The sequence below is a fragment of the Lycium ferocissimum genome, chromosome 9, assembly GCF_029784015.1.
Source record: "Lycium ferocissimum isolate CSIRO_LF1 chromosome 9, AGI_CSIRO_Lferr_CH_V1, whole genome shotgun sequence".
NCBI classification, from domain to species: Eukaryota; Viridiplantae; Streptophyta; class Magnoliopsida; order Solanales; family Solanaceae; genus Lycium; species Lycium ferocissimum.
Window position 1 is genome coordinate 1520114 of NC_081350.1, and position 12238 is coordinate 1532351.

At 39.2% G+C, this 12238-nt stretch overlaps 2 protein-coding genes across 2 annotated transcripts; both read left to right on the forward strand.

The window, feature by feature from the left end:
• Window positions 1-215: 215 nt before the first annotated feature.
• On the forward strand, window positions 216-890 carry LOC132069188 (uncharacterized). Its single transcript, XM_059462621.1, has one exon. The coding sequence runs from the start codon at window positions 327-329 to the stop codon at window positions 678-680; it is 354 nt and encodes a 117-aa protein (XP_059318604.1). The 5' UTR covers window positions 216-326; the 3' UTR covers window positions 681-890.
• A 3811-nt stretch (window positions 891-4701) lies between these two features.
• Window positions 4702-5925, forward strand: LOC132029486 (uncharacterized). The gene has a single exon (XM_059418732.1). The coding sequence runs from the start codon at window positions 4702-4704 to the stop codon at window positions 5923-5925; it is 1224 nt and encodes a 407-aa protein (XP_059274715.1).
• Window positions 5926-12238: the final 6313 nt, after the last annotated feature.

Consider the following 12238-nt stretch of genomic DNA (forward strand, 5'->3'; position numbering starts at 1 on the left):
ATTTTAGTCATAACTTCGGGGCCAAGTCGGTTGACAAAATAGGCATTTCTTCTGCACCTCCATGATGCAATTTCCAAGTCAGCTAGGTACCTGTTTCTAATACCATATTATATTCAAAACAAAAAAACCCAACGAAATTTATGGCACATGCTGTTTCATCACAAACACTACTTCTCTCCTGACCCAACGATACCCTTCAATCCACTATATAAATATTTCTATAATGCAGCCTCACTTTAACTCTCAACAAGCAACTCTGTTTCTTTCATTTTCTCTCATTCTTTTCTTTTTCCACTAGATAACTTTCTTTCCTAAAGAGAAAAAAAATGAATACTCTTATGAGTAGACCATATTATGCATACTCAAAGATGGAGATAGAAGACCCTGAAGAGGTGCAACATAGAAGAGCACAGTTCTTGATTCACAAGTCTCTACAGAAATCAGATTCCATTGGATCTCAGAGAAGGCAACCAATATGGTTGAAAGTGAAAGTGTGTAAGTTGAAGATCAAGATTGGAAGGAGACTAAAAAGGATAAGGAAGAGCATGTTGTTAAAATTTTCAGCTACTAAAGGTCATGTTGTTTATTACAAGCAATTAATTTGTCAGTTGAAATATTGGAAGCGCTTGATTAAGGGTAGAGAGACAGCTATGGCTAAACTTCCACCCATGTTCACTTGAAGTTATTGACGAAAGTTCGAAAAATAAAGAAGGAAGACGAAATCATCATCTAGTTTTTTACTTTTTGTGTAGTCACAGGTGATGAAGCATCCTATACACACATTGATATACATATACAGATTTTTCCATGCAATTAATGAAAGGATTGTCTTATTTTGTTTCCACAGTTCATTCCAATGTCTATTTCAATTTGTTTTCGCTTCTCTCTAATGATTGAATTGAATTTTCATACATCATGGCGACTGAGTAAACACTCAATTAGTGAGCTTCCCAGTCAATTTTAGAGCCCTTTTTTGTTCTGATTTCTTCTGGTTAAAAAGTCAATTGGAAGATTCTTTTTTCTTTGCTAGAATGTTACATGCATTCCTTAGACTGTTAATTTATCTATGTATAAGTTCATGAGTTATCATAATATGTCATCTTCATATGAAAGCAGAATCTGAAATAAATCGAGATCGCCGAAAAAGACACACAAAACTAGGAGATAATTGAGTTCATAATTTATCGTAGTCTGTCATCTTCAGATCTAAATTAATGGTCATTGGAAAATTTGCAGAATAAATTTGACTTTAGTGCCCTAAATTTCGTGGGTTCAAGAAACAATATCCTCTTCACCTTTTGAATTGGACAGTAAACTCTCCTTATTATAAAATCAACAATCGAAAATGAATTGAGTCATTATATGTATTTTGAAAATTGTTATAAATGATCACGACATCGTGTATGATTGGAGGAGTTTGATGAAATTTAGGTGACTGAATCTATACACTTTAGGAAGTTGCAATAACTGGTACTTAGTTTCATTTGCACACTAGAGTTAGGGACATTATGCTTAATTTCTTTCTTTCATTAGAGTGTGGATCCAAATTCATCTGACTTTTAAGTGAAGACCAAATCTGGTTCACGGTAATGGTGTTTTCTTATTAATTGGTCTAGTACATCTATAGAATTAATTTTAGTAAAAATTAAAAAAAAAAATTAAAAAAAAAAAACATGTAGAGATTTCGTGCCGTTACAACAAGGGTGTTGCAGTTGTTCAGCATGACTTTTTTCGTTTTTAACACTAAGCAAAATTTCTTCACCTTTCAACAGCAACTAAGCAAACTAACGTAGTATTAACTTAAACAGAAAATAATTCCAACTTGACATACACAATGTACTTATGTTTGGATATCCCTATGCTTCAACGGTATCATACCTCTTTTATTTCTTCAAACAAAATTTATGTCATTTCATTGGGTATCAAACAATAGCTTCTCTTAAATATATTAGTCAACCTATTACCTACCATATTTTATTCATTACCGAATTTCAAGAATATACCATTTCAATCTTCTCAAGGCCATAAAGATAATATGAGACATTACGAGTGATCAACTGCACCATCTAGCTCTTTGATGGAACGGCAAATAATTAATTCTTTCTCAACGTATTTGTTTGACCGTTTAGAGAATTCATACTTCTAATATTTTCCTTATGAGAAAGATATTTTTATTCATATCATTTGTTGAATTTAAGTCATGGTCGTTGAGTGATAATGTCATTGCACAAGTTCACTCCCATTGATTGTCTTTGACATCATTTGTTTACGCATTTATTCTTTCCATTAGTTCATTTTTCACGGCACTTAAGACCCTTCCACAAACTAGGAAACAAACTCAACTAAATTTGATGTGGTTGTTGTGCATTAGTATGGAATTAAATATACCCAATCTTAAGTTGGTAGTTGTGTATATGGAATTAAATATATCATGCTCTACTTAATTTGTCATAATTATTAATTGATCTTTAGATAGCTAGAACAATATGGTTGAGTAGTTATAGAAAATAACTTATTGATATGAGATTGAATTACCTTCATGGAGTGAGCAGTGCAAGCATTGCAGTAATGGTCTGTCACAACATATAATTTTATTTAGGCGTAATGTCGACATCTGCACTTGCAGTATTTTGTAATGCTGACTTCCTAGCTTTACGGGTTCTTAACTGGACACAGCTTGTGAAAAAAGATACTTCTCTGTCCCAATTTATAGGAAATAGTTTGTATTTCAAGAGTCAATCTTCTTAATTTTGACAGTGTATTCGAACCTACAATCTTTAAAGTTTTTGAAAAATAATTTACATATTTAGAAAATACATGAAAAGTATTATATGTCACAAAAATTAACAATTTAAAATATTTTGAACATACAAATAAATCGCGGTCGAAATTTTTCTTGTTTGAATCTTAAAATCCGAACTATGTCATATAAATTGGGAAAAAAGAGTATGTTTTAAATGTTTCTCGCATTTAACAGTTTGACCTCGAAAATTGCTTCTTTAAAAAAAAAAAATGTCCAAAAAGATATTTTTGGAGAGTAGTGATTTAAACTGCTAATCAAGTTGAAAATACTTTTAACAATATTAAAGTAAAAAATTTGTGCTTTGGGGTAAAGACTATCCTTTCAATTTCTGAATAAAGAATTTTCCTACCGCTCAAAAACTTTTTTTTTTCCTGAAAGTTTAATAAACACCTAAATCTCTAATATAAACATTTTTTTATAGAAATAAATACACCCTTTTTTCTTCCCAAAAACTTGGTAAACAGGCTATTAGCTTATGTGGCATTAATTTGATTGAATTGGACAAAATGCATAGGATGCACAATTTGAAAGAGCTTAAGACTTAAAAGCTTAGTTATAAAACGAAGTATATTACCCTCCTACAATAATCTTCCAAGACTTCTATCACTAAGAGCCTTTTTTTTTTCTAAAGTTTAATAAAACACCTAAATCTAAAAAACATTTTTTTATAGAAATAAAACTTATTTTTTTCTTCCCAAAAACTTTTAGTAAACAGGCTATTAGCTATGTGGCATTATTTTTTGATTGAATTGGACAAAATGCATAGGATGCACAATTTGAAACAGCTTAAACTTAAAAGCTTAGTTATAAAACGAAGTATATTACCCTACAATAATCCAAGACTTCAATCACTAAATCACAGTGGGGCATGAATAGTTGATAAGTCAACTTCACGCTTATATAAGCAGCAGTAGCTGGAAATTTCATTCCAACACATACTAGGGCCCTCTTCTCATTTGTCCTTGTCGGTACAACCGTACATATTTACAACTAGTGCCTAACCGTAACCTATCGTATTCAACCTCATTCAAACTCTCTTCTTTTTCTTTTTTTTTGACCCTTTGGAAATAGTCCATATTCATGGTCTAAATTTGTCTACCATGTGCAAGCTGAGGGAGGAAAAATAAATTACAAGGCAATGATTATAATAGTAATAAAGAAACCTGATCATGTGCCACATGAGCTAGTGTAGCTTCTTTATGTCAACACAAGTGATAATGTCTACGGTTCCCAAATGATGAAAATATCCTTTTGACTAGCTAAAGTTTGCTCCTTTACCTTTGTTGAATCATACTCCCTCTGTCCCATATTAGTCTTGTTCTTTTGCTTTTCAAGAGTTAAGTTGACTAAATTTGAGCTAAATTAGATTAGATCAATTGAATGTTTTGAAATCTTAATTTAGATACTTAAAAACTACAAGAAAAGTACTACAACTTTGCAGTTCTTCTCGTATTAATATGGTGTGTAACACACACACACACACACACACACACACACACACACATATATATATATATATATATATATATATATATATATATATATATATATATATATATATGTTGTCTCATAGAAAAAAGGTCTAGTAAATATGGTCCAAAAATCATTTAGCTCTGATACCAATAATATAGGGGGGCTAAATAGATATATAACTACATGATGAGAAGATATTCAGGAGTTGGTATATAGTTAGTCAAAGTTTGTATAGTTTATATAGTCTAGTAAATATTCAAGTTTGGCCAAGTAATGGAGTACTTGAGAAGGGTACTTAAACAAATGAGTCATTTACCAGACTTCAGATATCACCCTATGTGTAAAGAGTTGGAACTTACCCATTGGCCTTTGCAGATGATCTTATGATCTTTTGTAAAGGTCATAAAACTTCTATAAATAGAGTAATGGAAGCCTTAAACCATTTCTCTTATGTGACTGGGCTGAGTGCAAACTCTGAAAAATCAAGTTTGTACATGGCTGTTATGGATGATGATGCCAAGGCTAACCTATTGAGTAAAACTGGGTTCAGTGAGGGGAGATTCCCTATGAAGTACCTAGGGTTACCTCTATCACCAAAGAAGTGGAGTAAATTGGATTGCCACCAGTTACGTGTGAAGGTCACTGAGAAAATCAGAGCTGTATCATCTAGGCATCTATCATATGTTGGTAAGTTGCAGGTTATAAATGCCATCTTGTTTTCATTACACAATTTCTGGGGTGCTATGTTCATTTTACCTGAGAGTATATTGAAGGACGTGGATAAAAAATGTAGAGAATTCCTACGGGGTAGCAATGAGGAAACAAAGAAGGTGTCCTTGGTTGCTTGGGAAAAACTGTGCAAACCAAAGAAGGAAGGTGGATTAAACATCAGAAGCTGCAGGAAATGGAATTTGGCCTTGGTGGGTAAATTAATTTGGATGCTGATAACTAACAAGGAAGTCCTGTGGGTCAGGTGGGTGCATGGGATATATATGAAACCTGATGAGGAGTTTTGGAGCCATGTTCCATCTGGTAACTGTAGCTGGTACTGGAGGAATATTCACAAAGTAAAACTAGGAATGCAGCAATGGTACAGCACAGATAGATATGTCCTTACTACTAGTGGAGTTTACTCTGTCTCACAAAGTTATCTATCACTGATTGAACATCGAGAAATAAAGGACTGTCATGAGCTTATCTGGAGCAAAATGTTATCGCCTAAGCATAGATTTATTCTATGGCTAGCAGCTCAAAATAGGCTCTTGACAAAAGACAGGATGCTTGGCATGGGAATAGAATGTGAGATTGCAGACTGTGTATTATGTGATAAAGAAGAATTGGAGAATCCACAACACTTATTTGTTGAATGTGTATGGTCACAAGCAGTATGGAATGAACTTATGCAATGGCTGGGACTAGCAGTACCACAACAAGATTTAAAAAGACCATTGAGGTGGGTCAAGAAGAAGAAATGGTGCAGAATGATGAAGGAAGTCTTGGTTGCTGTGCATGGAGCAGTGATCTACTTCACCTGGCAAGCCAGAAATGGAAGAATTTTCAGGAAACGTAATGAGAGCCCAAGTGTTACAGTACAGCAGATAAAATTTATAGTCAAGGAAAGGATAGGAATGTTTATAGGGTCAAAATAAGCTAGGAAATGTAGAGGTTTTCTTGAGGATTTATATACTTAGGGAGTATCTGAGGCTTCTGCCCATGCACCTTTCATGTGGGGTGGACAAGGGAGAGGTGCTCTTTAGTTTGTAATTACTGGATTTGTTGTTCTGTCTGTGGTAATAAAAGTTTACAGTTGGTTACCAAAAAAAAAATATTCAAGTTTTAAATGATATATATCTTCAAGAGTTGGTCAAAGTTTATATAGCTTGACTTTTAAAAAAGAAAAGTGGACAAGTAATATGGGATGGAGGGAGTATTGATAAAGTATTTAATATTTTTAAAAGAATACAGAATTTTGAACCAATTAAGCTCAAATGTTCATTCATCTGTTGGTAGGCTTTTGTCTATTGACGGCTTGTTCATAAATGTTGGTGGCTTTCTGTTTGCTATCTTGAAAAGCTGCTCTGGCAAATATGTTTAGCTTAACATTGTTTACCCCGAATTTCGGTAACAATTAAATTTGTATGTAAGGTATAGGATATGTGGATGACTTTAATCTATTAGGTTAGTGTGAAATGCCAATGGATTTGTTTATAGCTATACTTATATGAATAGGTGCTTGCAATGTATATATATACGTATAATGGTGATTGATTAATGCCAAATATATTAAGTAATATTGGAGGGATAAGCAAACTAATGAAGAACACTACGATATTCGGACCAATATCTTGAAGTATATATATTTTACTATTACAAACGTTGAGATGTCGTTAAAGCTAACCCCAAAAAAGGGAGGAATGTCCTCTATTTATGCATTTTATGCCTTATGGGCCATCAATACAATAAAAAAGCCTTTAATAAAGAAACCCCGATAAGAGATACGACCGTACGGTCTGACACCCGTACGATCGTGAGTGCAAATGGCAAAATGGTTTCCTGATGCGTGGCAACCTCGCAACCGATTAACCGGACCAATAGACACGTTGCTTTTAGCTTGGCATATCCGGACCAACGGACATGTTGCTTTTGGCTCGGTGTATCCGGACCAACGGACACGCTTTCTTGTCTCGGGTCAATTACATCCAGTACGACCCCCCAGTGTGAAGAAAGGATCAAACACGCTCATGCTCATTTGGCCTTATCCTCGGTTCCGATCTCATCTACAACACATTGACCCAGTTTTTACCGTATACAGATAGTCCCCACACTTTCCGGATCGTAGCTTTTTTGGAGTGACGGGAAGTGGATAAGTCCGAAAATCGGTGGTTCCACAAGCTCATTCTTATCTTCAAATTAGGCGGGAACTGTTATGTCACGTCCTTCGAGCTTCATCCACGTGTCACTTCTCGAATGGCCAACCTCGGAAACCGCCTTAACCCACGTCGCTTCAAGTCACTTCCCATTAATTGTTGGACACGTGTCGTCTCTTGATTGGCCGACCTTTGTAGTCGTGGTGAATCGCCTATAAAAGGGAGTTACAGTGGCACTTTTCACCTTTCATTTTTCACTTCCTTGGTTATCTTTCAATCTTTGCTTGAATCTTCAAAAACTTTTTGTGCCGAGCCTTCAAATCTTCAAATCTTTATACTTATTCCTTCATCTCTACCTTCAAATCTTCATCTGAAACTTCAAGTCTTTTTCAAAGCGTCATATCTTCAAACCAAACCCTCAAAACTTCATAATTTTCATCATCTTTACTAAAATGCCGACCAACACACGATTCCCGCTTCGGGAGATACCCTCGATTTCTTCCCCGGGCACCAAGCCTGTTTCTAAACCCAAAGGCAAAACCTTTGTGGAACCAATGGCCCTAGACATAATACCGTCCAAACCCAATTATAATAATGAGTTTGTCGTTGAGAAACCGGTACAAATCGCCCTTCGTCGGTCTGAGGATCTCTCCCTCGGAGTCGGGGCCGAATGCGGATGGGATAAGCATCCGGTAGAGGTGTTCGCCCCCGACCCGATGAGTCCACCAACTACAAAGAAGGGTTCTGTACGTTTATACGTACCCGTTCATGCTCAAACTCGATCCCCCGGTCATCCGGTCGTATTCTCGAGATATGCCGGACATACAATGTATGCTTAGCCCAAATCGGGCCGATTATCTGGAGGTTCGTGGCCTACCTACGTCTATTGTCTAATAATGCCAACAAGGAATTCACGTTGGCACACTTCATCCGATTGTATAGCCCAAGGATCTTTTGAGGAGGCGTGATAAAGGTCGCCAAACGAGGTCGGAACCCGATTCTTTCCAAGCTCGATGAGGATAGAGACCGAGGATGGTTGGAACATTATGTCAGGGTAAGGACCACAGACATCATTCCGGCTGATATTAGATGTAAGTTTCTCGAGAATCTTTCCTCCGTGGATATACATATATGTAAGTTTCTCGATATCTTTCCTCATACTTTCAGTGGGTTCGGTATCTTCGCACTTATCGCTCCCTCCCGTTTTGCCTTGTCTTTCTATAACTCTTTTGATATTCGACTTACCCAAGGGCTGCGAGTCTTTCACAATCCGGTACCAACGGTTGAGCCCGGTGCCGGGGCGGCCAGGGCACCGCTCGCACCACTCGAATTTGATGCGACGGGGATCATCACGGCTCATTGTTGCATCCAGAAAAAAAGAAAGGAAAACCCTCGGCCAAAGGGAAGAATAAAAATAAAGAGGTCGAGGAGCGATGTTCGAACACGGGGATGGTCGAGCCCGATATTATTCTTCGAAGGGTTGGTGCGGGCCCCTTCGTCGCCTCTTTTTTGGAGGAAGAAACCACCATTCCGCCCTCGTCTACAACTGAGGAAGGAACTGCCATTCCGACCCCGAACACAGGTGGGGAAGACGATGTTCTTTTTTCGATTCCTCTAAGGTCCATTGAATTTATCGACATTTCAGGGGATGCCTCGCCTGAAGCGGCACCCTTGGTGAAGAGGCCTAGAAGATCTGGCCTGTCCTCGGACACCGAGGCTGATCAAAGGGCTGAATCAGCCCTGGACAACGAGGCTATAATGGTTACCAGCCCATTGCCCGGCAGCGACCAAGCTACCACATCCGAGGCACCCGCATCTACCGGGGCTGCTGGAGCCGTTCCGGTCTCTCCTGCTCCTGCATCGAGGTCCGATAACCTGGATGACATGTTCTCGGATATCCCTCCTGCAACCGGGGAAGCTGTCGGGTTTGGCCATCTTCCCATTCCTCGGGCCACGAGGGCGGCTAGCCGGTCCACTGAAACGGGTGCGAGGAACAACCTTGTAGGTATTTTCCCAGCCCCCAGTGTAGAACCGAGAAGGACGAGGTCGGCCGTGGTCACCGTCCCCGAGGATTGTAGTTTTTTATCCCGCCCTGTGGGGGTTGCAAGTTATCTAAGGCCTCTTATTTCAGATTCGGACAAGGAAAAAATGGCCGGGGTTCCTTGGCAGTGCCTTATAAACGAGGGCATGCATGCAGGCAACCGGGTAAGCCTTATGCTCGCTTTTCCATAATATTGATGTGTGATTTTCTACTTGTTTAATTAATTTCTTAACTTGATTTGCTTATTTTTTTGCAGAGTGTTGTGCTCGTTAATGAGGGCTTTATCCGGGCCTAACATGAGGTTGATGACTTAAAGGCCCAGCTGGATGCCCAGGGCCGAGAAACGGAGAAGTTCCAACTCCTCCTGCAGGAGAAAGAAGATCAGCTGAGTCGGGCCGTTGTTCTTCCCAACCTTCAATCCGAGCTCGAAGCGGCAAAGGCCGAAAACCTTCGCTTAAAGGCCAAGTTGGCCGATATGATGAAAAGAACCGGCTTCTTGAGGCGGATAACGCCGGTCTTGGCCGACACAATGCCAATTTTGCTACGAGGCTTGGTGAACTCGAGGTCACTATTTTCCAACTTCGGAGCGAACTTGACTCGGTCAAGGCTGATGCCATAAAGATGGCAGAAAGACATCACCAGCTTGAATCCGAGAGTGCCAATGACAAGGAGAAACTGAGGGTGGCAGAGGAGAAAGCCGAGACTCGAGCTCGGATCAGTGATGAGCTCAAGAGCAAGCTCGAGGAGGCTACTGAGGCCAATGATCTGCTTCAGACTGAGTTTGAATCGGCTAATCAAATTCGAATAGCTCTTCTTGAAGTGAGATCCGAGCTAGAGGCTAGATTGAAAAAAGCCGAGGCCGATCTAGAAGAGTCTCTTAAAGATATGGAGGCTGCCGAGGCTCGTTCTACAATTCTGATCGAGTATGAACGGTGAAAATCCCGGTGGGCTACCCTCGAACAAGTTGAAAGAGGGTTGGGGGACATCCAGGCCCGGATACTCGAAGCCAAAGAAATCGAGGACAGGGCCAAGAAAGCCCTTGATGCCGACTCTGAAGACTCCGAGCAAACGGTTTCTGAGAACTCCGGTTCCAACCATACCGAGTAGACTAGGGCCTGTACGAGCCTTCATTTTGTTTTTGTATTTTGACTTGTGCAAAAGTCTAAGTGTAAAGCCTTAGTTTATATATGAAATGCATATTTCCCTTTTGGTTGTTGTTTTCTTCATTCTTTTATCTGAATGTATGTTATGACATTTGCCTAAAACGTTTGTTTCGTAAGGAATAATCAAGGTTTGGAGCTACCTCTCTTGTCCGAATTGCGCCTATCTTAACTCATTGGGTATTGGCTTTTACTTCGTTCGGTAGGTTTTTGACCGAGGATTTTATCAAATGGTTTGCCCGCGGGGCTTATTTATGCTTCGTGAATTCAGACGTCTCCGAATCACGTTGGGCATTTTGGGTCGAGGTTTTTAAATTGTTTGAACCTTTTCCAACCGTTTACTTATAATAGATTAGGTTCGGATACCTGAATCTCTGCCTTTGTCAAGTTTTGAGATGGCAGTCCCCATTCGAGGGTGTTAAGAGATTTTGGGCTCGGTTCATCTCGACCTTGCTGCCTTTGTCGAATTTTGAAAGTAATTCCCGGTATAGGGTATTTAATACAAAGACGTGTCCGAGACGTATGTTTTCATAACGCTTCTTTATATTGCAAGTGTTTGCACATACATAATATAAGGATTTCATCCATTTCCTTCTGTTTTTGCCGTAGCAAATACTAGCCAGAAACGATTCGTTTTGATCGTTTGGTCCTTACACTAAAACCTAACACAGAAGGTCCGGGTTTACAAAAATAAGAAGCATAAAATTTTGAAGACCTTTCTGGGGTAGGCCTTGTTTCTTTGTTTCTTCATCTTCTTCGGTGAGTTGAATTCATTCTACCTTTCTGAGATAAGCCTTGATGTGGGTATGATAGTCCTCTAGTGTTTATCCGAGCAGCATGATCGGGTAAGCACTATTAAGTCCCCAGCGAAGGGCGGCCTTTCGTTTCGGGTATTTTGCCTTGTTTTCATAAAGTAACACGTTGTACTTGTTGCCTCGTTAAAAACCTTGTCGGAAAACCCACTTCGGGACAAAATCGAACTAAGGAAAAGAGTGCAACACGTGTTTTCAGACCTAACTCTACACCCTCGAGGTTTATCTCGGTACTACACGCAAAAAAGGATAGGTTAATAAAAGATGAAAACGTGGGATAACGGCCCATACCTTAGCAATAGTATTTCTTCAAATGAGCTACGTTCCAGTTATTGCGCAGCCGTTGCCCATTCATGGATTCCAGCTGGTACGATCCTTTTCCAGTTACTCCGGTTATCTTGTACGGGCCTTCCCAGTTCGGACCCAACTTCCTATCATCGGGGTTCTTGGAATTCAAAGTAATTTTTCGAAGTACCAAGTCCCCAGTTTGGAAATGTCGGAGATTAGCCCTCCGGTTGTAATATCTCTTCATTCGTTATTTTTGAGTTGCTAAACAGACCAGCGCATTTTCGCGTAGTTTGTCTGCCAGGTTAAGTTTTACGTACATAGCCTCCTTGTTTGATCCGTTGGTGACGTATTGGAACTGGAAGCTCGGTTCACCAACTTCTACTGGAATTAGAGCTTCGGCCCCGTAGACCAACGAGAAAGGTGTCTCTCCTGTGCTCGATTTTGACGTCGTTCTATAAGCCCACAATACTTTTGGAAGCACTTCCCTCCATTTATGTTTCGATGTTTCAAGTCTTTTCCTTAGATTTTGAATTATTGTTTTGTTCGTGGATTCCGCTTGCCCGTTTGCACTCGGGTGATACGGAGTCGATACTATCTTCTTGATCTTCAACCCCTCGAGGAAGTTATTGACCTTGCTGCCAACGAACTGAGGGCCGTTATCACAGGTTATTTCGATCGGGATGTCGAAACAATAGATAATATGGTCCCATATGAAGTCAATAGCCTCCTTTTCTCTAATCTTTTCGAAATCCTGCGCTTCAACCCATTTTGAGAAGTAGTCAGTCATAAACAGA

Excerpts from the sequence above, each read along its gene's own strand:
- LOC132069188 (XM_059462621.1), top strand. The coding sequence starts at position 327 with ATGAATACTCTTATGAGTAGACCATATTATGCATACTCAAAGATGGAG.
- LOC132029486 (XM_059418732.1), top strand. The coding sequence starts at position 4,702 with ATGGAAGCCTTAAACCATTTCTCTTATGTGACTGGGCTGAGTGCAAAC.